The sequence below is a fragment of the Molossus molossus genome, unplaced genomic scaffold (assembly GCF_014108415.1).
Source record: "Molossus molossus isolate mMolMol1 unplaced genomic scaffold, mMolMol1.p scaffold_m16_p_4, whole genome shotgun sequence".
NCBI lineage: Eukaryota > Metazoa > Chordata > Mammalia > Chiroptera > Molossidae > Molossus > Molossus molossus.
The window spans coordinates 3183636-3207094 of NW_023425377.1; the positions used below are offsets into that span (position 1 = coordinate 3183636).

General features: G+C 61.2%; 1 protein-coding gene across 1 annotated transcript; it reads right to left on the reverse strand.

Moving 5' to 3' along the window:
• Positions 1–1037: 1037 nt before the first annotated feature.
• ZNF316 (zinc finger protein 316) lies at positions 1038–22735 on the reverse strand. The gene is made up of 7 exons (XM_036241701.1): positions 22317–22735; positions 21460–21582; positions 8275–8644; positions 7938–8050; positions 6976–7102; positions 6406–6519; positions 1038–3385 (listed from the first exon to the last, which is right to left on the reverse strand). The coding sequence occupies exons 2-7, from the start codon at positions 21487–21489 to the stop codon at positions 1038–1040; spliced, it is 3102 nt and encodes a 1033-aa protein (XP_036097594.1). The 5' UTR covers positions 21490–21582; positions 22317–22735.
• Between the last annotated feature and the right edge of the window lie 724 nt (positions 22736–23459).

A 23459-nucleotide genomic window follows, 5' to 3' on the forward strand; every position in this document is an offset into this window, starting at 1 on the left:
GGGTATGAGAAATGATCCTGCCTCAGTAACTTTACACTTGGTTATTAAATGTAAGTGAGCATGGGGCTCAGAAGGACTGGGCCTCATGTGTCCACTTGCTCCAGGAGAGATGGCAGTCCAGGGGGTTGAAGGCTGGGGCCCAGGGCCCCCAAGGATCTCTGAGTGCCACCTCCAGTGCCAGAGGTGAGTACTAAAAAGCCCAAAGGGAAGGCTGAGACTAAAACGACCGGGACAACTAGCACCTGACCCATCTCGGTGCTCAAGTGGGGTGAAGAGAGTGGGGGGACTCCCAAGAATAAGGCTTTAAACTCCCTGGGGGCCTGCGAACACCTGCAGCCTGCCCACCCAGGGCCACAGATCAGGTTTCTGGCTTTTGTTCCTCCACTCCACTCCTCAGGCCGTACAAGAGATGGCAAGAAATAGCCAGTCAGAACCAAAGCTTCCCGGCTGCGTTTCCATCCCTCGGGTTAGGGACAAGCGTTGTCCCTTGGTAACCCACGGTCTTCCCCTGCTTCCCCACGCACAGTCTTAAATTTCCCGGAGGTACTCGAATGACCAGAAGATCCCTGTCTCCCACTGGGGGACGGAGGAAGTCGTCAGCAAACCCGCAGAGTAGCCCAGGCTCGGCCCTCCACCGCCCCACCCTCTCCTTGACAAAAGGGCTCCCCCTCCCTCGCTGTAAGACCCGGATGCAGACTTATCGGCCACCTGTCCCGAGGGCTACCAAGTCAGAAACCGAATAAAATAAATAACATGGCCTGACAGCCCCCCCACTTGGCTTCACAGCACCAACCAGGGATGTTGTAGTCTTTGTCGGGGTGGCCGCCTGGCCCTCGCCTCCCCCGCGGCTCCCCTCGCCACCTGCGCCCCCTCACACGCTGGGCGGGCGGGCAGGAGGGAAGCCTGAGGCCAGGGGCTGAGGGAAGGCACGGCACCAGGGCTAGGACCCTCAACCCAGAGAGGCCGGAGGGGTAAGGGGCTGGCGAGAAGCGGCCGGCACCCTAGCCGCCCTGGGGAGGGGCCGGCGGCCTCGGGCCTCAGAGGACGCTCTGCCCGTAGGCGCCCGAGGGCCCCGCGAACGTGGCCGTGGGCTCCGAGCCGAAGCTCGTGCCGCCCGCGAACTCCAGCAGGGTGCTGCCCCGCTCCCCCGGCCGGGCGCCCGCACTGGCGCCGGGCGGCCCCTTGGCAGGCACCTCGGCCTTGGGCGCGGGGGCGGCGGCCGCGGGCCCGGGGGCGCCCGCAGCGCCGCGGTGCGTCTTCATGTGGGTGAGCAGGTGCGAGCTCTGCGAGAAGCGGCGGCCGCAGTTGGCGCAGGCGTAGGGCCGCTCGCCCGTGTGCGTGCGCTGGTGCGTGACCAGCACGGAGCGCTGCGAGAAGCGCTTGCCGCACTCGGGGCACGGGAAGGGCCGCTCGCCCGTGTGGCCGCGCCGGTGCTTGGCCAGGTTGGAGCGCTGCGCGAAGCCGCGGCCGCAGTCGGAGCAGCGGAAGGGCTTCTCGCCCGTGTGCGTGCGCCGGTGCCGCTTGAAGTCCGAGCTGTGGCCGAAGCCCTTGCCGCAGTCGGGGCAGCGGTGCGGCTTCTCCTCCGCGTGCGCCCACTGGTGTCGCGTCAGCGCCGCGCTCTGCCCGAAGCGCCGGCCGCACTCGCCGCAAGCGTAGGGCCGCTCGCCGGTGTGCGCGCGCCCGTGCGCCGTCAGGTGTGCGCGCCGGCTGAAGCCCGCGCCGCACACGCCGCACACGAAGGGCTTCTCGCCGGTGTGGCCGCGCACGTGGGCCGCCAGGTGCGAGCCGCGGGCGAAGCGCGCGCCACACTCGGGGCAGGGGAAGGGCCGCTCGCCCGTGTGCGTGCGCCGGTGGCGAGCCAGGTGCGAGCCGTACACGAAGCTCTTGCCGCAGTCTGCGCAGCGGTGCGGCCGCTCGCCCGCGTGGTAGCGCTGGTGCTTGGCCAGGGCGGCACGGCGCCCAAACGTCTTGCCGCAATCGGAGCAGATCCACGGGCTCTCCTCCTCGGCCAGGGAGGCGGGAGCCGGCTCAGTCAGCAGCCCCCCGACGGCCGGCCCGAATGCGCGCAGCCCGCCGCCGCCGCCCCCAGGCCCGCCACCGCGGAAAGGGTCGCTGGCCAGCCCTGCGCCCTCCACCAGGGAGAGCCGGCCCCCCAGTGGTCCCGACAGGGGGCGCCCATCGGCCGGCAGCCGCTCCCTGAAGTCCGGGAGGCCCAGGATCGGGAAGCCATCCGGATGGAGCCAAGACTTGGGGTGAACGGGAAAGTGGAAGCCAAGCGGGTGCGAGGAGGGGCCTTCGCCCTCGCCTAGGCCGTTGCCCAGCCCTAGGAACCGCCTGTCCGGCTCAGGGTTCTCCTTGGTCTCGGGGGTGGGCGCCTCCGCTGCAGCTGCAACCTCCTCTCTCGCCTCGGCCTTGGCCTTGGCCTCGGCCTCGGCCTCAGCTTCGGCCTCTCCGTCCACCTCACTGACTTCAGGCCCCTCCTGCCCGGCCTCAGCCTCCTCGGGCCCCGCTGCGGGCACCGCGTCACAGGGCTCCCGCCGAGGGCCGTCACCGCCGGGCTCGGAGCAGCCGCCGCCGCGCCGGTGGCGCTGGAAGTCCGCACGGAGGCGGAAGGCCTGGCCGCAGTCGGGGCAGCAGTGCGGCCGGTCGGCTGTGTGCACTGCCTGGTGCCGCGCAAGCGCCGAGCTCTGGCTGAAGCTGCGGCCGCAGTGCGGACACGGGTAGGGCCGCTCGCCCGTGTGCGTGCGCTGGTGCGTGACCAGGTAGGAGCGGCGGCCGAAGCCCGCTCCGCAGAAGGCGCAGCGGTAGGGCCGCTCACCCGTGTGGATGCGCCGGTGCGTGACCAGGTGAGACTTGTAGACGAAGCGCTTGCCGCAGTCCGGGCATGGGAAGGGCTTCTCGCCCGTATGCGTGCGCTGGTGGATGGCCAGGTGCGAGCGGTACACGAAGCCCTTGCCGCACTCGTCACAGCCGAAGGGCTTGACGGCCGCGTGGTAGCGCTGGTGCTTAGCCAGCCGGGACCGGTGCGGGAACACCTTGCCGCACACGTCGCACGTGGTCTCGGGTCTCCCTGCCTGAGCAGCCACTTCAGCTGGGAACACCCAAGGCGCCAGCAGGTTCACGCCTGGCTCCTGGTCTGGCAGAAAGGGCTTCACCTCCGATCCCTCGGCCAGGGCCCCGAGGCCGCCTGGGTCGAGCCCCCAGCCCTCTGGAGTCTGCACCGAATCCGAGTCATCCGGGCCCCACGTCCCAGGCACGTCCCCCACACCATAGGCCGCTGACCACAACCCGGGGGGCTCATTCTCTTCCTCGGTCACCTCTGCCAGGAAGTCCTCATCATCTTCCTCCTCGTGGTCCTCCATGTCGTCGGTCCAGAACCAGGCACCTGAAGGCAACAAGGGAAGGCCAGGAGAGAGCTGAGAGAGGCTGTGTGCCAGGAGCCCTTGCAGGCTTCTGCTCTGGGAAACCTCTTCTGCGGGACCAGCTGCTGCTGCAAACTCTGCTCAGCATTCCTTCCTCTCTGGGTTCTTCTCCACCAGCCTCAGGTTGGCCAGCAACCAGGGCTCTCCCTCCTACCCCAGACCAGAACCAGGAAAGGCCGCCCTGGGCCATGGAACTCTGGGGCTCTCTCCACTCACCTCGAGGCTCCAGCAACTGTGCGGGCACAGCCCAGGCTTCCCTGGTAAGCCATGTCCCAGCTTGGCTTTTTCTGAGCAGCTGTGCATTTGGGAAATGGTCCCTAGTTGGTTGAGACTGCAGGTGAGCTGCAAGCCACTTCTCACCAAAGGAGAAGGAGTCTCAAGCTCCTGCTGTTCTGTCCCTCCACCAAGCCACACCCCAACCTCTCCCTTCAGCACAGAGTGTGGATATGGGGCCAGGTCTGCAGAGCTTCCTATTTTGTAACACGGGAGTGCTGGTATGCCTGCCATCATGATACACCCAGGAGGGAATTAATATTTATGGAGCAAGCACCAAGTCACACAGGGAACAGAGGGAAAACCCCTGGCCCCACGTGTCCCAAAGCACCTGCATGCTTTCTCATGTACACGTTATGCTGTGTGTGTCCAACAGTGGATGTAGCCCACCTGCGTGGGAGAATTTGGCCAGAATCCAAGCCTTAGATGTGGCCCAACTTATCAAGATGCACAATAGAGGGATATGCTTATGTTCTGCAAGGCTACAATCTAGAAACACAGAAACTCTGTTGGGTTCAGAACAGTCAGCATCTGTCCTCCTCAGACCCAGCCGTCTTAAGCTGGCTTAGCTGTACAGAAATGAAGGGAGGGGAGTGAGGCCATTTAGCAGACAGGCTGTGGTTATGGTTAAGGAGGACCTTAGGCCCTGGCCGGTTTGGCTCAGCGGTTAGAGCGTCGGCCCACAGACCGGAGAGTCCTGGGTTCAGTTCCTGATAAGGGCATGTACCTCGGTTGCAGTTTGTCCCTGGCCCCGGTTGGGGTCATGTGGGTGGCAACCAGTCGATGTGTCCTCTCACATTGATGTCTCTCTCGCTCTCTTCCACTCTACCTAAAGATAAATGCAAAAATGTCCTTGGGTGAGGATAAAAAAAAAAAAGGACCTTAGATGGACTCACCCTGAAGAGTGACCCCAGCCAGCAGGTGACACGTCTAACACCATGCTTGGATTCTACGCACCTCAGACGCTGCAGATGGCTGGGGCTGGGGGCGGGGGTGGAGAGCATTCCAGGCCCCTAGCCTGGTTCACGGGCACAGTGTGGCTCCACCCCAGGACTCTCGAAGAACCACGGAGAACAGGGCACATCTACACCCCGTGCAAAAAACTGGCCAATGCCCTGGCCATTCGGCCCAGCGGTAGAGCGTCAGCCTGCGGGCCAGAGTCGCAGGTTCTATTCCGGCCAAGGGAACGTACTTTGGTTGCGGTTTGGTCCCCGGCCCTGGTCAGGATCATGCGGGAGGCAATCAGTCAATGTGTCTCTCTTACATCGATGCCTCTCTCTTTCGCTCTCCCTCCCTCTGCCCCCGACTCTCTCTGAAGATAAATATGGAGAAAAGTATCCTCGGGTGAGAATTTCTTTTTTAAAAGACAGGCCAATGTCAGCTTGTGAGCCCTTCACCCCCAGGCATCTTTTCTGAGCTGTGCCCGTGAACAGGACACGTCTCTGTAAGACCCTCTGAAACCCATCACCGGCATCCCGGTCTCATTATGGAGGCAGCGGCAGTATTTCTCACTGGCCAGAGCCCTCCTGATTCTGAAGACCAGGGAAGATTCCAAGAGGGTCCCAGAGAATGGACACCTGGGCAGAAAGTGCTCCCTGCAACACAACGGAAAGTGGGGCCTGAAGCTGAGCCTGGCACGGGCAAGTCAGGCAATCACCCTCGAAAGGCCAATTTCCGCATGTGCGAGGGGAGACTAATGTCCGTGCTGCTGGTTCACTGGGCTGTTATGAGCATAAAAAGTATGTGGGGAAATACTCTGAAGAATAAACATGTAGGCAGAGCACTGTCTGTGTTTTTCTGTATTTTTTTATTTTAAAACACGTCTATGAGCTACTCCGAATCTATCCAGGCGCGTGACTGGCATGAGACATCCCGTGACCTTCACTAGGCTGGCGTCACTGCAGCCCAAAGCCCAATACACGTGCTGAGGGAGGGCCTCCCCCGAACCTTCTGCAACACCAAGAATAACTCACAGACCTCGATGAGACACCTCCACAGAACCAACAGTCCGACGTCCTCAGGTTGGAAACTACAGATTTGGTTCACCTTCTTTATTCTCCGGACAAGTCAAGTTAGGCTCAGAGAGATAGGAGAACAGAACCAGAGCCAGAGCCAGGTCCCAGGTCCCTGGAGACATCTGCCACCCTGAGCACCTCCTGTAAGAATCTCTCCAAGATCTTCTCTCTGGAAGATCCAGAGCTGCCCACCCAGACAGAGGCTGGTTCCGGGCCTTCCGGGGAGCGGAGGGAAGGCTAAGAGGGACCTGCTGTTCGGAGATGGCCCAGTGGGTGGAGAAGCCAGAGGGCCGGCTCGGCTCGTGCAGTGCCAGGACGACAGTCCACTCTGCACCTGCAGTTAGCCCCCGTGAGCCAATAACTTAACAAATGGCCCTCATTTACAAACAATAATAAACAAAACACTGAGAGGCTCTAAGGCAAGGACAAGGGGTCATTTTTAAAACCTCCTAAAAGGAAACTCTAGCTTCTCTAAGGACCTCCCAGCCCTCAGGTCTCCACAGACTGAGACCTAGAGGAGCCAGCCCATGAAGGCAGAGGTCAGCCCATGGTGGCCACCCTCTCTCCACAAAGCCCACCCCAGCCCAGCCCACCAGCACCAGGCCGAAGCAGAGAGCGAAGGTGACGGTGAAGTCTGGCAAAGCTCTGAGGAGCCGTGTTGGCAAAGATCCCATGAGACACTGTCTCACGCTCACCTGTATAGACACCAGTGACAATGTCTCCCTCCTCAGGACGCGGGCTATCTGGCACCCAAGGCTCCTCTCCTTGTTCCAGCCGGAAGATCAGATCTGGCTTGGGGATGGGGTACCCTGGTGTGGCGAGAAACAGGTGGCTGTGGCCCTCACACTGTTCCGCACTGTCGCCCACCAGCTCCTCTCCTCTCCTCCGTCCTCTCCAGGACTAGCCCTCCCTCCTCCCTGCTGCACTCTGGAAAATTCCAGATCCCCTTCTCTCCAGCGCTTTGCCCTGATACCCCCGGCTCTCCTGCCAAGCCCTCCGCACACCTTCTGCAGGGTGCCCACCCCTGTCCTCTGTCACCCCTTCAGGCCTGGTAGCTCTCCAGAACATGTCCACCTGGCTCATGGCACTGCTGTGCCACAGCGGGGCCCCCATGACACCCCGCCCACCCAGAAGCGGGGCTGTCCCTGGGTGGCGGGCTGGCTCCAGCACCCGCTTCTCCAAGACCCTGCGACCCTCTCAGACAGATGAGCCCCTGGCAGCCATCGCACCAGGATGCCTCTTGGGGACAAAAGGCCTCTGCTTACCCAAGGACACGAGGACCCCGTAGTTCTCCTGCATGACTTCCTTGTACAGGTCCCGCTGCTCTAAATCCAGCCTTTCCCACTCCTCCAGGGAGAAGTACACAGCCACATCCTCAAAGGTCACCAGCCCCTGGGAAACAAAGCGCCCTGGTCACTGCTCTACACTGCCCTGGGGGAAGGGCAGGGCCTACAAAGGGAGCAATGGAAGATGACCTCAGCAGGACAGACTGTGGCCCTGAAACATGGAGCCCACAGGGACACAACCTAACCCCATTGCCAGCTGGCTGACAAAAGCCCAACAGGACTGGGGACTTCCTGGCCTTGCCACAGTCCTTCAAGGCAGGGACCCCATTCCCATTCAGAGATCAGGAACCCAGGCTCAGAGAGGGTGAACACCCAGCTCATGTGGGGCAGAGCCCGATCCACACGGAGGTCAGGGGACGACAACACTCAAGCCCCGACGGCTGTGGTATGGCCGCCTCGTCCCCTCGGACTTCACCGTCTGGCTCAAGCCAGCAGTCACGTCAGCAGCGAGGGCCCTCACACTGTTGGGTGGACAAGTGGCACCAGCTAACCCACGTGTGGGCACTGACTGGGCTCAGCAGGAAACCAGAGCCTGGACAAGTGACAAGCACTCCACGTAAGGGGGACAGCCTGACCCTAGGGGAGAGCCAGGCTTCTGAAGGAACCTGCACAGGGCAGGTGAGTGGGCGGCGGTCAATACACTCAGGTCATTCCAATGGCCTGGGAGGGGTGGGTTCCAGGACAGCAGAACCACACCCCATGGCCTTGGGGCTGGAGACGCCTGGTGCTCTCTGCAGCCACGTCCCGGCTCCACAGCCTGGGCTTGACCCGAGGACCACGGTGCCACTGCCCTGCCAGCAGGAGTCTCCAGGACAGTAGGTGCCAAGCCCTCTGGGGAACCCTGGCTGGTTAACAGAACTCCAAATGAGACAACAGCTCACTTGAGACCCAGCTGTCAGGAAATCCTCGTCCTCGTCCTCTTCCTCCTCGTCCTCGTCCTCGTCCTCCAGATCCTCCTCCCTCAGCTCAGCGGGAGCCTGAGAGGCCTGCAGGGCTGAGGGAAAGATCTCTCAGGGGCCAGCTGCCTTGGCCCGGGGCCCCGCCGCCTGGGCACCGCTGCCCTGCAGCAGGCAGGGTCAGGGGCTCCTGCTGCCCTCCCCTCCAAGCCTGGGCCCCGACATCCCAGCTCCCACCGGTTGGACCTAACAGCTCTCCCAGCCTGCCCGCCCAAGTCCCCCACCTTCCTTCCTTCCCCAAGAGCCAGCTCCTTTCTCTTACCCTTTTCTGGAAGAGCTGGGGACTTGGCATCACACCCACGGCTAAGGCATTCCTGGGTCCCCCACGCTGGGCTCCGCTCCTCTGCCACCACCTCCTCCACGTCCTCGGCCTCCACCACCTCCACCTGCTCCCCCTGCGCTATCTGCCCCGCCTGCGGCCCGTTGGCCTGCAGCTCCTGTACCACCGCCGCCACGTCCTCCTCTTCCTCGTCTTCCACTGCTCTCTCCTCCTTCTCTGTCTCCACCTCGTCCCCCTTCTCTTCTTCCTCCTCTTCCTCCTGCTCGGGATCACATTCCAGCCCGTCCTCCGCCCTCTCCAGCTGGGCCGTGTGATGGGCTGCCATCTTCTCTGGAAATAGCCTCAGCTCGGCCTGAAACAAGACGGGCGGGGTGAGGAGCCACCCCCAGCGCGCTCTCGGGCTCCTCCGCGGGCCTCACCCCGGCCCCGGGAGGGAGGCAAGTCCTGTTTCCTCCACTGTACAGTGATGGCGAGAGGAGGGTGGACTGGAGCTCTTTCCACGGTCTCACATGGCACAAGACATCCTGTACCCAGTGAGACAGGGTAGGGCAGAGGTGACAGGTATGACCAACTGAGTCATTCACCCCTGGGGGCCTGCGAGAGGCAGCGGAGAAGAGGCCCTGAGCATGCACCACCCTCGGCATCTCTCTCACCCCTTGCTCTGTCCAGGTCATTTGGAAAGAGCTCAATGGATCATGGGAATTGGATCATCGCCAGATCAGCAAAAGTAAAATAAAATACCCTGGGACATCTCTTCCATTTTGGAGATCAGAGAATCCTACGAGCTGAATTGTTAAAGTCCCAGTGGCTTACGGGGGGGTGGGGGGGTGTCCCAGTCTCATACCAATGTCACAGACAACCTAGGCACTGAGGGGAGTCACAGCCAGGCAGCAGCATGGTCCAGAGCCCGGGGCTGTGGATTCACGGAGATGGGAGGCCTCCAGCCCTGGGGCGGCTCTTCCCTCGCAGCTGTGAACACGTCACCAGCCTCAGCCAAGTTGAGGGGCAGGACAGAGTCCATTTCAATGAGTCAGTTTTGATGGTTCCTTCTTGAGTATAAACCTAAACACAGGGTCCATCACCCAGCACCAGCTCCATCAGTAGCTCAGACCCGAACAGGTTCATTTCTGACACGAGCCAAGCGCACTACAAACACAACAAACCCAGAATCCTGGGATGAGGACATGAACCCGGAAGGGTCTTTTAATGTCAGGCCACACAGGGCAACTGGGCCCAGTCCAGCTCATCCAGTTCTCCCAGCGGACAGCATCTACCGTAGAACCCCTAAAACAGGACAGGAGTGCCAGCATAAAGATGCCCACGGTCTGACAAGGCCGGTTTGGCTCAGCAGTTACAGCACTGGCCTGTGGACCAAAGAGTCGCGGGTTCGATTCCGGCCAAGGGCACACACCTCGGTGGTGGTTGGTTCCTGGCCTTGGTCGGGGTCGTGCTGCAGCAACCAGTTGATGTGTCTCTTTCACATCGATGCCTCTCTTTGTCTCTCTCTCCCTTCTCACTCTCTCCCACTCTATCTGAAGATAAATGGAAAAATATCCTCAGGTGAGGATTAAAAAAGATGCCCATGGTCAGGAGGACAGGTCAGACCACTGGGTGCCCAGGAGAACTGCTCAGCGATGAGCTCTTACTCCACAGCTCATCACTGTTCTACTAATAAGGCAGTGTACACTCACTCGCTGAGCTGCTGCTTCAAACCCACACTGTACTGGTGAGAGAGCCTGGAGCATTCATACAGCTCCTCCCAGAGACCAGGGCCCAGGTCCAGCAACTGAGGCTCATTAGCACGCAGAAGCCACCCCTGTCCTGACCCTCATGATCCTTCCAGCTGGCTCCAGCCCCATTCTAGATTCACGATCACTGAGCCCAAGGTCACAGGTAAAGAACTGCCCCGCAACCCCAGCCTCCAACCTGCCCCAAAGTGACCTCCTCGGTCTCCACAGCTCTCTGGGTGTGTGAAGGTGCCCCAATTGTCACTCCAGCCACCTCCAGGAGGACACAGCCCTGCCCAGCACTCGGGGCAATGAGAGACCAGCAGAGGTTTCCCAACTACCACCTGCCTCAGGCTCAGAGGGGTCTTTCCTCACCAAGACCTCAGGCTGCAAATTCAGGCTGAGCCCAGAGGCCATGCCAAGCCAGGCAGAGATGCCTCCCTCCTGGCCACCACCCAGACCTGACTCCCACAGGCCAGGTCTCAGGATCCAGGAACCCACACTCAAAAAAAAAAAAAATGCCATGGCTTTGGAATAAATCATCCCTATGCTTGTCCTGCCTCACCACCGGGGCATGTGCCATCCCCTCCCCCTGAAATTCTCTTCCCCTCTTCCTCACTCATGCTCCGGAGGCAGCTCCAAGGGCCCAGTTACCCGCAGAGACCTGGCCTCTGCTCTCACAGCACCCGTACTTTATACGCTTATGGAATTGTCTGCTCACTGCCAGTCTCCTGGGGACACCGTCAACTGAGAAGGCGGAAGTTCCCTTTGCTCATCTCTGAATGCCCCCATGCCAGACACAGTGCTCAAACATTTATTGAAGAATGACTCTCCAGTCTGTTGTCAATGTGATGCACGTGAAACTTTAAAAACTCAGTATTTTGGCCTGTCGCATTCCAGGACAGACTGACCACTGTCAAGGGTTCCATCCCAGAGGCCCTGGAGAGTCTCTGCCTCCAAAGAGGTTTGGTCTGAAGTCCCTTCTCCCAAGAAGTGCACCTGCTGGTGACCAGGAAAGGGAAAGGCCCAGCAGCCATGGAGGCCAGCAGTCACCCTGCAGATGTGATCGGGGCCCAGCACAGCCAGACACTCCATGTACCCTGACCCAGAATCCAGAACAGGGTGGTTCTGAAAAATGGGCCTCGGTAACTTGAGCACTACATTCACTTTGCCTCCGCAGCCCAGGGGGGTGCTGGGTATGCTCCCCAGACCTGCACACTCTCCCTTCTTCTCTGCCCAGCCTGTCAACCCCCCAGAAACTTGCTTTGCTTACTTCCCAGTGTTCAATTCCAGGTCAGCAGCCACAGAGGGTCACGTAAGCGGCAGCATCAACACAAACCCCGGGTCATCCCAGACCCTTATTTCTGCTGGAGCCCTGCACCTTAGGATACGGTGCTGCAGACAATCAGAACTGGGGGTGACAAGATACCCTCCACGCTGAGAAGGAGGGCCCCCAGGACAGAAAGAAATGGCAAAGTTTAAAAACTGTCAGAAATGCTCTACAAAGGTGGGTAAGTAGACACAAAAGTAGGGGAGGTGTGCTCCACACACTGGGTGTACATGGACTCCTTCCCTCTGGGTGGCCTTACTAAGCACAGCCCTGTATTCAGACCTTCAAGGTTTTACCTCCTCCAGGAAGCCTTCCTGCCCTGACTACCAGGGTCCTCACTGTCTGACCATGGATTTGGGTTTCCCTGCTCTCCTGGGTTTGGTCCTGGTGCAGGCAGGCCAGCTCCCCAAACCTATCAACACTTGTTGAACCAAATCAACTGCCAAGGTCTCCCCACACAGGAGCAGCTAGGGGACTGATCCCCCTGCACAACCTCCCCTTGCCCCCCACACACACAGGGTCCTCCACCAAAGGCCAGCCCCTCTCCCACCTCTGTGGCCACATGGGGCAGCCCAGACCCCATCCAATTCCAGTACTGGCTGTAGAACCCAGCATAGCAGCCCACTGGGGCCTCCATTTGCAGACAAGGGAGAAGCCAGCAAGGCCCTCAAGGTCTCTAAGCAAGCTCACGGGGGTCAGGCCAAGCCCCTCCGTTCCTCCAAAGAGCGCAGCGGTCTCGGCCTCCCACGGAGGCCCTGGCGGTGACAGCCCCTCCTGGATGGGTGTGTCCCCGGGGGCGGCCACAGCCCAACCCCCGCCGCAGACGGCGGCGACCCCCTCCCGAGGAGTCGTGCGTGTCCTCCCCAGCCCGCCCTGCCCCCCGGGACAGGCCCTGAGGCTCGGAGCTCGCCCCTCGCGCAGGCCTGGGCGGGGGCTGCAGGTCCAACGGGCGTGGGCGCGGCTGCCGAGGTCCCGGCCCCCGCGCCGCTCCGACCCGCCGGCGCAGGCCCAGGTCCCGCGGCCCCGCCGCGCGCAGCGGCCTCCCAGCCCCCGACCCGGCGCCGAGGAGCGGCCCAGCCTCAGCCCCACGCCCACGCCCACGCCGCACCTGCCGCACGCGCCGCCACCCGCCGGCCCCGCCACCCACTCACCGCGCGCCGGGCCGGCCGAGCCGCCGCCGGACGCCGGGGCCGGGCAGGGCCTGCGCGCCCCGCGCTACACAAAGTGACGGCCCCGGAGCTGCGCGGCGGCGGCGCGTGGGCACCGGAAGTACCGCCGCCGGCCCCGCCCCGCCCGCGCCCACGGGGGGGCACTTCCGGTCACGCGGGGTCGAGCGCGGCTCCCGGAGGGGCGTGCGTGGAGCGTGAGGAAGCGCCCTGCGTGCCCCGGTGCGCTCAGCCCCGGCCCCCGCGCTCGTGTGCACCCGCGACCCGGGTCGGGTCCCGGAAGACGCTGGATCCCCACCCGAGACGCCGGCCCGCCCCGCGGACCCCGGAGCCCCCGACCTGCCCCGAGACCCCCGACTTGACCCCATTCCTGGGCACCCTGCCCTGACCCTCGAGACCCCATCTCCCACCCCCGCTTCGAGGTCCGGCGGCTCGAGCGCAACCCCTCCCCGAACCCATCAGGCGTGACTCAGGGACCCTCTGAACGCCAGACCTGCGCTAGGCCTCGGGACCCTCCCCGGGACCCACGATGGTGAAGGGACTAGAGGACCCCTCCGGGGACCTCGTGGAGGCCCTCCGCCTGCGCACCGTCGGCCTGGCAGTGGTCGTGGGCTGGGCAGTCCCTTGCTGGTGATGGACGATTGAGCGGGACTGTAATGGGTAGATCGGGTGCCCACAGCTCACCGGCCCAGCTTCTGGGGACACTAGAACATGTAGGGCCAAGGACAGGGAAACTAGGGGCGAGGGTGCGGAGGGTTACCCTGAATGGATGAGGACGATTACTCAGGGGCAGGGGCAGCGGAATAAAAGCAATAAAGGCCTCGGGTCAGATAGGGACCCTTGATCAGGACCATGGGGAGAGCCTGCCTCTGGGAAGGGAGGGGTTCTCCAAGCAGAGGGAGTCAGAAGTGAAGCGACAGGTGGCCCTAGGCACTGTGATAAGGTGAGGTCGGTGGACTCTGGCTGGCCCCCGCGGCACCCTCCCAAACCTGCCTGCGTCTGCCCCCAGGTGCACCGCTGAGGTCTGAGGGTGAGGCTTGCACCCACTGAGGGTGGCCCCCTTAGGCTCGCTGCAGCTAGTCAGGAGTGGTGTAGCCCGTTCCTTCCCACTGGTACCATTATTCTATTTCCCGTAGTGTTCCCAGCATGGGACCCTCTGTTCAGGGCAAATTCATACCTGCCTAAAATAACAGCTTCTCTCCTCCAGAACCTCAGCCTGGGCTGGCGAGCCCCTGCAGGAGGGCTCAAACTTGTCTCACAGAGGGGCGCAGCCCCTGCAGGAAGCCTCCGTGCCCAAGCCCAGAGCACCAGGTGCCTGCCCTCCAGCAGAATCTCACTCCTCACAGTGAGTGTGCGGCTCCCGGTGCTCTTTCTATTTTTTTAATCCTCACCCAAGGATATTTTCCTATTTATCTTCAGACAGAGTGAGGGAGAGAAAAACATTGACGTGAGAGGGACACATCAGTGATTGCCTCCTGCAGGACCCGGACCAGGGCAGGGGAGAAACCACAACCTAGGTACGCGTCCTTGACCAGAATGGAACCCGAGACTCACTGGTCCAGGGGCCGATGCTCTAACTGCTAAAATGGAGGGTCTCGTGTAAAAAAAAAAGAAAAAAGAAAAAAATCCGAAGTTCTGCCAACACAGAGCCCCCAGTTTGTGGGGCACTGGTCAAGGGGGCCTGCGAGGTGACCAGTCCCTGTGGATGAGACTCGGCCTGCCTTTCCCAGTACCCACCAGGCTCACTTCTGCATGGCATCACCGGTCTGGTCCTGTGGGTCTCTAGGCTTTGGAACCCCAGCCCCTGGCTTAGGCCCCCCCCCCCAGCCTTCGTCCCCAGTTGGTTGCAGTGAGAGAATCTAACTGCACTACAAGCACGAGAGAATGTAGAATAACTAACATCAGCAGTATAACCCAGATACAGAGTAGCCACAGGAACAGAGACCCCAAGACTGGCACCTGGACCTGAAGGTTCTGAGGTAGGGGAAGATGTTGGCCCAGAGAGCTGGAGGAGTGGGGATGCGGCCGCTGGTGGTCTGTGACTGTGAGGGAGGGGAGAGAATACCCCAACCCTGCCCTCTCCCATCCCATCCCACCAGCTCTGCCCGTTAGCCAAAGCCACTCATAATGTGGAGGCCGGGAGCCCAGGGATGCAGTTGCAGTGGTGCCCAGAACCAGGTAAAGAACCAGTGGGGGAGAAGACGAAACAGAACCAACAGCTCCATTCCTGCCTTCGAACCCTCCACCTTGCCAGTGTCACCCCAGTATTACCCCAGTATCTCCTCTGTTCTCCTCTTGGCCCATCCCACCTACTACCTGACCCAAGACCAGATTTTCAAGGGCGTGGAGTGTGCCAGACTCACCCCACTCAGCAGGCCTGCCCTCAGTGAGATCTGGTCACCACCTGAATCTCCCCCCTCAGCTCACAGCCACCCAGAAGCTGAGCACAGAGGCTGCTGCCCCTCGGCCCCCCTTTCCTCCCCTCTTGGAGGGTCTCCTCCCCATGGTCCCAGGAGCCTCTCCCTCCCCCTGCCCTGTGACAGGCAGAGTCCTCAAAGCTTGTCCCAGCCAGAACACTGAGCGATGCAGCCACACAGAGGACTCACAGTTCACCGGGTTCAGCGTGTCCCAGGTCAGTTAGGCTTATCCTATCCCTGGCCCGCACCTGTGATGTCAGGAGCAAGGTGCTGGGGCAGACCGCCCACTGTTCTGTGAGAATGAAGCCTACACCACTTGATAGGAGCCCTGGTATCTGTTTATTTTAGCATAAAAAAAAAAATTAAATTCCCCATGCTTGTGACCCCAGCAGACCGCATTCCTTCAGGTCTGCCCTCCACCAGCTGGGAGAGAGTGGTCCCCTGGGGCTGGGGAGAGGGGAGGCTGGGCTGCCAAAAGGCAGGAAAAAGGTGCTGACAGAGATGACAGAAGTGTCCACAAAACAGGGACAGGCCCCTGCAATGAAGCGGAGCGAACCCAGCAGGGGTGTGGTCTGGACCACAGACAGGAGGCATGGGGGCAGGCGTGACAGATGCTCAGCCTGACCCAACTATTCACCTGAGCCTCATCTCAACTAGGCCCCCACTTCTGGGCTTCCGTGTCTGTCTTTTCATCACCCAGTTTTAGCAAAAATCCTGCCAAGTCAGTTCAGCCAGAATCCCCACCCTGGATATCTGATTACCTTCCATATTTGACTCTAGTGCTCACCCCACCATCCCCCAAATGCTCACCCCACCATCCTGCCTGCCTTCAACAAGAATCCTGTCGGGTCTGTTCAACCAGAACCCCCCCCCCCACTGCTGATATTTCTCTCCTCTTAGTAATTTTCCATCTACCAGCCCCCCCATACACACACACCCTGCTCCTCGGCTCTAAATCCCCACGTGTCCTTGCTGAATTCAGAACTGGGTCCACTGCTTTTCTGAGGTCCCTGTTCCCCTATTGCATTTGGCCCAGAGTAAAATGTTTTACCACTTGAACTACCGTCTAGCTCCGGATGAGTCTCTTCTGCTCTCCCCGAGCTGAGCACATGAGGGCTGGGTGGGGCCAGCACCTCTCTGTGCCAGGGTCCTTGCCAGCCCGCCCTCCTGCCTGCTGTGTGAGCCCAGGAGGGACCCAGGAGGGGCTCCCTAGAGGGGGCAGCTGAGAGCCGGTGGGGGCGAAGGCAGTGTGCCCTGCAGGCAGGCTGTGCAGAGGCAGGGCGCCTCCACCAGAGGCGACCTGGATCTCAGAGTCCTACTCGTCCCCAGAGTCCTCGTACTTCCCATGTCCCAGCGTCCCTGCTGGTGAGCCACAGGAAGGCTGACACACAGAATGGGTGTCATGATAATTACTGGGTGGGCTGACAGCCTCCTCGCCCCCTGCACGCACCACAGAGGGCAGAGCAGACACTAGGCAGAGGGCACCACCGGTGGACCGGTCCATGAATACATTGATGTGCCTGCCCAAATGGCTTATACATGCATAACAGCGACGTGGAAATTGTATTAATTGGAAGGGACTGGTTCAGAGCTTGTCCTCAGGAAATGCCAGCATGGCCTCTTCAAGCGTCTACCCCCTGGGCTCCACCCAGCAGGGTTTTACTGCATAAGTCCATCCCAGCCGAGGGTCTCAAGCCAGAAGTAAGGGTCTGGGTGAGGAGCACTGGGTGTGGACCTGGAGGCGAAGTTCCTTACGTCAGAATAACCAGGAAAATGTTCCAGAAATGAAGCCGCACAAAATTCCAGGTGAAAACACAGAAGGGACAATGTGTTTCTTCATGTAAGTTTATTTTTCACTTGTGCTCCTCACTTACCAACACATTTGTAAAATGTTGCAGGTTGTGTCAGTAAAGGAGAAGCAGGGAGAAAAGAGGGGGCAGGACCTACGCAGCCACACATGGGAAGTCAGGAGCAGGAAGCACTTGGGGGGCAGAGGTGGTGGGCAGCCTCCCCCACTGGCCTGCCTTCCCATATCAGTGACCCCCAGATGATTCTGTAAATGTAAAGAGCATTTCTGATATCTCCCATCCTTGTCCCCAACGTTTTCCCTCTGACCCCCAGCGATGAGGCAGGGTCTGCTCAGGCCAGCCCCTTAAATAGCCTGGCCCAGGAGAACCCTGCCCCTGGTTCTCACGCCCGACCCCATAGCCTCAGTAGCTGGGCCAGCACCTGAGAAGCCTAAAGCTGGAGGATCGCAGGGAAGGGGGAGGGCTCTGAGCTCTTTCCAGTGGGGAGCATTACCTTGGACCTTGGGTAGCCCTCCCACAACGCCCTCTGCCTCAGCCACAGGCTGCTATTCAAGAGGACATGAGGGGGCTGCTTGGACATGGGGACACAGCAGCAGAGGCCTACCGCCTTCCTCCCAGGACCGTCAGGAGCCGCCCAGAGGGAAGGTTTTACCTTCCACCCAGAGCAGGGACTTCCTGGCATTTGCACATTAACCCAGCAGATACTCTGACCCTGTGTTTATAAACACAAACATTTAAATCAGGATTATATCCACCCTGATGGATTTCCATTCGAGAAAGTACTTTCAGGGCGCATGCCACCGAGGGCAATGGTACGCCTTGATCAGTTTTCTACGTAGTGCAGACAAGTTGCCTTTCCCCCCGTATTTCCTTGAAATAATTTTCACCAGGATCAAATCTATTTTCCTGTGTATTTCACCAGGCACATCTGACTCCCTGGTTCATGTTCGATCCGTGTCCAACGTCACCAACTGTTCCATCTGTCATTGCAAGTGTTTTCGGGTGGCTCTCGTTTTAAGGAAGCCCAATTCTCCCGGGTAGGCGTTTTGGCGGATTTCTCACCAGTCGGTGCCGAACAGCGAATGTGCACCGAGTGCTGTCCGTGCTGATGCGCAGCGTCTGTGCTGTTGCAGCCACACCGGCGTTCCTCTCGCGGGCTGTTTCTGAAGGTGAGCCTGTCCCACTCCACTGGTGATCCTGAGGAAAGAAGGAAGCTTTTCCCAAGCGAGAGTCCAAGACGCCCGAAAGGCCACGGAGCAGGATGGAGCCGTCCCCAGTCGGAGAAGCCGGTCCCCTCCGGGTCACGGAGCCTTGTCCCCAGCTGCCTGCTCAGCGCGCGGTGGCCCAGCGGTGGCCGCGCGGGTGCCGCGGAGCAGGCCCAGGCCCCGGGAGCGCCCAGCCCCGTGCAGCTGGCGCTCGTGGCGGCGGATCTGCACCTTGTGGCGGAAGCGCTCGCCGCAGTCCTCGCAGACGTAGGGCCGCTCGCCCGAGTGCGTGCGCCGGTGGCGCAGCAGGTTGGACGAGACGCTGAAGCGCTTGCCGCAGTCCCCGCAGGCGTAGGGCCGCTCGCCCGTGTGCGTGCGCTGGTGCTGCACCAGGGCCGAGCTCTCGCTGAAGCGCTTGGAGCAGTAGGAGCAGGCGTAGGGCTTCTCGCCCGTGTGGATGCGCTGGTGCGTCACCAGGTTGGAGTGCTGCGAGAAGCCCTTGCCGCACTCCCCGCAGCGGTGCGGCCGCTCGCCCGTGTGCGTGGCCTGGTGCCGCACCAGGTCCGTGCTGCGGCTGAAGCCCTTGCCGCACTCCCCGCAGATGGTCGGCCTGTCGCGGGCGCGCCGCCGTCGCCGCTGCCGGGCGGGCGTCAGGGCCGCGCTGCCCGCGGGGCCTGAGATGGGCACTACAGCCGGCGGGGCCAGGGCCGGCAGCACCATGAGCTCCTGCAGCACCACGTAGCCCGAGGGGGCCACCATGACCGCGGCTGGAGCCCCTGGTCCGGAAGCCGCTCCTCCGCCCGCAGCAGGCACCAGCTCCAGCTGCAGCTCAGGTTGTACCGGGGTCAGCTCCAGCTGCACCTCCTGCTGCTGGGCCCCCAGCTCCACCGGGGTCAGCTCCAGCTGCACCTCCTGCTGCTGTTCCAGCTGCTTCTGTTGCTGCTCCAGCTGCTGCTCCAGCTGCTGCAGCTGCTCCTGCAGTTTGAGCTGCAGCTGCCGCTGTTCCTGTTGTCTCTCCAGCTCCTGCTGCTGCTGGAGCTCCTGCCTCTGCTGTTCCAGTTCTTGCTCCGACGCCAGGTCCACTGGCATGAGCTCCAGCTCCACCTCTTCCTCCTCCTCTGGCTCCAGCGGCCGGGGCTGCAGCTGCTGCTGTTGCAACTGTTGTTGCTGCTGCTGCTGTTGCAACTGTTGCTGCTGCTGCTGCTGCAGTAGCTGCTGCTGTAACTGTTGTTGCTGTAACAGCTGCTGTTGTAACTGTTGCTGCTGCTGCAACAGCTGCTGCTGTAACTGTTCTTGTTGCTGCTGCATCAGCTGCTGCTGCTGTAACTGTTGCTGCTGTTGTAGCAGCTGCTGCTGTTGTAACTGTTGTTGCTGCTGCTGCAATTGTTCTTGGTCCTGTTGCTCCTGTTGCTCTTGCTGCTGCTGCTGCTGCTGTACTTGTGCCTGCTGTAACTGTTCCTGCTGTGGCTGTTGTGGCAACTGCGGTGGTTGTAAATGTTCCTGCTGTTGCTCCAACCACTGTTGCTCTTGCACTTGCTGAGCTTGTAACTCTCCCTGCTGCTGCACCCGTGGCAGCTGTGGCTTCAGTTGCTCATTTTGCACAGAGTGGGGTTCTTCCTGTCGTTCCTGCTGTAGTTGAGGCAGCTGCTGTTGCCCATCCTGCTGCTGCCGTGGCTGTTCCTGCTGTTGCTGCAATAGTGGTTGTTCTTGCACTTGTTGCATCAGTCGCAGTTGTGGCTTTAGTTGCTGATGTTGCCAGGGTTGGTGTTTTTCCTGTAGCTCCTGCTGTTGTTGAGGCAGCTGTTCTTGTCTGTCTTGCTGCTGCTGTGGTGGCAGTTCTGGCCGGTGTCCTGATGGCTGCTGCTGTCGCAGCTCTTCTTGCTGTGGCTGTTGCAGCTCTGGCTGCTGCTCTAGCTGTTGCCATCGCAACTCCTGCTGTCCTGGCTGGGCGTCCTCAGCAATCCCACTGGCCCCCTTTGGGGCTGAGACTGCGGGCCGTGGTGGCCTACCGCTCCTCTCCTGAGCCTCTTCTTCCTCCTGACTCTCACTCCCACCGCTGCCGCCTGGAGTGGACATGGCAGGAAGCCAGGAGAGAAAGATCCACAGGCAGCTCTCTGGTTCAGACCCCCAGGACCGCCCCCTTCCCCTGTCCCATGTACCGTCATTCTAGGATACATGACTGAGCTCTCAGCAGCGACCCAAAAGTACTGGATCAGGTGACCGTGGCAGCTTGGCAGAAACTGAAATGCCCAGAGGTGTGGGGTTGGCTTAGAAATAAATGTGCCCGAAAGACTGCTGGTCGTGTCACTCTGGATCCCAGCTCCCTGGCCCCTCTCTGGGCCGTCCCCCGCACAGGCTCCAAGCTTAGAGCTTGGCAGTGACACCAGCCGGGGTGCCTGGGCTCCCCAACACCATTTCCCAGGAAGTCCCTTGTACCCGTCACCATCCAGTGGGGATCAGTGAACCAGCCATTCCAAGCCACTAGCCCATGCTGCACTCTGGCCTCAGTTAGGGTCACACCTTAATAAAGGAATCGTGCTTTCTCTGTAAATAAGAATACATTTCTGTAAAGCTGCCTGGAAGGGTTACAGGCGGTTTCTACAAGTCACCGACGTTTCAAAGAGAACACGAGGTTTCCAGTGGCAAGTCCTCAGTTCAGAGAACTCAGCTCTGGCCCTTACTCTACCAGTTAGCAGCTGTCCAGCCTCCTGCAGGCTCACACCCTCCTCGTCTACAAAATAGCTTGATGATGCCCACCCTGACAGCGTCCTGAGTGAAGCAGGAAGGGCCCTGGCACACCCGCTACAACCTGCTAGATACTTGGGGAGTCCCTCGCCCTGTGGGCTAGGAATCAGTTTGCAAACTAACCCGCAGTTTGGAAATGCCAGGAATACAACTAGCTCCACCTGAAACAGCCTAAAGATGGGAAGTGTTTCAGACTGTTACTTTGGAACAGAAAAATCTCACAGCCCCATGTGAACATGGTGACTGGCCAACTCCTTAATCTCCGGGAACCTGTGTTTCTCCTTCTACTAAAGAAGACAGACCCTTTTCGGGGACACTGAGAACTGGAGAGGACAAGTGCCCAGCCCCAGCGTGGTTCCGGCACACAGGGAGCCCTGCCGAGCAGGAGCCACCCCGCCGCACAGCGCCCACAGGCAGCGTCCCATCGTGAGCATCACTACTGGGTTAGCGGAAACTCTGAGGCTTCCTCCAGTCCCACCTCTGATTTCGACATGTTTTCAGTTTCGTAATGGAAAGCAGAGGTTTGAATGATAAAACGTTCCTTTCTGGTCACTTTCCCAGGAATATACTGACTTCATGAAACCAAGGCATATCTCCATGGAAATGATTTCCTTTTAGAAAACTAGTCCTGATAACCCGGAGGATGCCTGCCACCCTTCGGGCCCCTCTCTCCACCACGGCAGGCCGAGGGCCGTGTCAAAGGATCCTTGCCAGGGACCTGAGGACGATCTCCTAGTTTAGGAGGTCAGAGGCCCCCCCAGCCTCTCACCTGAGAGGGTGTCAGGCCCTTGGCCCCCATCTTCAAGACACCGGAGCTTCAGCACGAAGGTCTCAGCCGCTGGCCCCAGCTCCATCCTGTTAGTCAGACCAAGATTCCAGGGAGCCGGCCGTGCTGAAAGGAAGGAAAGACGCTATTCAGGTGGACAGTGGTGCTGTGACCCCCCCGGCCCATGGCACTGACTGCCAGAGAACCCCCAAATCTGAGCCAGGGCCCCCTGGAGCTGGTAGCTCCACCCCGTTGGAGAGAAGGACAGTGCAGCCCACGTCTGGGAATGGGAGGAGCGAGGGCAGCCTGGAGGCTCAGCTCCCAGGCCCCTGCCCCGGAGGTGGTCTTTCCTCTCCCGACTTTTTGCAGGACCCTCCTTCAGCCCAGGCCTAGGGGCAGCCCTGCAGCTGCCCTCTCTGAAAGGATAGTGGGAAATCAGACCCTCACTAGGATGGGGAGATGAAGTCCCAAAGGGACATGTGGGAAGTTTGCAAAAAAGAGATTTTATCCATCTCACATCCCCTGCACTGACAGGTCTGTTCACTCTCTGGTCTCCTACCTCCCAGCCTCCCCAGGCCACGTGTGTCCTGATGTCGCCTCAGCTCCATGGGAGGCAGGCTTCCAGAGCACCCATGGAACTGGCCAGCTGCCAGCCTGGCCCTGTGCCAGGGACTCCTGAGGTCTGGAGGGTTCTTGCCTCTCCATGTCCACCCTGGCCCCTGCAGAGGTGTCCCCACACCTAGCCCTCCCTCCCCTCCCACAGGATGACTCCAGGTCCCACTAGCCTTTAGAACCCAGTCCAAAATCTCTTAAGGGAAGCATCCAAGGTTCACCCAGGTCTCCTCCCCACAGGGCCTCACCTGGTACAGCATTTCCTGCTCCTCACCGCAGCCTCTGCACTAGGGGAGGTGTGGTCAGCAGGGGCTGGAAGGTGAAGGCCAGAGCCCGCAGCCAGCTCCTTCCTGAGGCGCCTCCATCCAGAAAGAGCCCGGGAGGCGCTGGGCCACCCAGGCGCCTTTCTGGGCACTGGGGAGGGTCGGCGTTTTCAGGGCTGCCGAGGTAGCCCTGGGCCAAAAGAAGCGGCAGAGCAGAGTTCAGGAGCAGAAGTTGGTGTCAGCTCCCTGGGGCGGGGAGGAGACAGAGCCCCATCCAGCGCCGGCTCAGAGCTGGCCCGGGGGGACCATCGCGCGCGCCGAGAGCACCAGAGCGGACCAGGCGGGGTGGCCCGGGATGAGGTCGGCAGTGGCCGGGTGACACTGGTCTCGGCTCAGCCCAGGGCAGTCCGGGTCGGGCCGGGGTCCGCCAGCGGCCACAGGTGTCCGGATCCCGCGGGCCTCGGGCGGGGGGCGGGCGGCGCGGCCGGGCAGGGGTCCCCGTTCGCTCGCCCGCCCGCCCGAGCGTGCGTCCGGCCGGCCTGCGTCCGTGTGGGCAGCCGCCGGGCCGGGGCCGGGGCGGGGGCGGCGGGGGCCGGCACAGGAAGTACCCCCGGCATCCGCATCCTGTCCCCCGCCCGCCGCCCGTGCGCCCCGCGCCCCGGCCCCCGCCGCCGCCGCTCTAGGCAGCCGCGAGCTCGGTGGGCTTAACCCTTCCCGGCCCAGCCGCTCCGGCGCGCGGGGGGCGCGAGGGGGGCCCTGCGGTGCAGAAGGCAGCGCGCTCCCCGCGTCCCGCATCCCCGCATCCCCGCATCGCCGGCTGCGCGCTCCCGCGCCGGGCTTGGCGACCGACAGCCCTGCACCGGTGTCGGGGGAGGCGCCCAGCCTCGGGGCGCCTCCGGAGGGTACAAGTGGTGGTCAATTAGCTCTCAATGGGAAGATACCGAGTTAATGAGGAGGCCGCATTCCAGGCCCAGCAGGCTCTGAAGGGGCTTCCCCCTGCACACCACGGACCCCTCCTCCCGGATCCTGGGACGCGAGGGCAGGCCTGAGGGGCGACGAGTCTGTGCCAGGCTGGGCAGTGGGCTGCGACACGGAAGGCCAGACCGGCCGTCCAGGCCACCCTCGTTC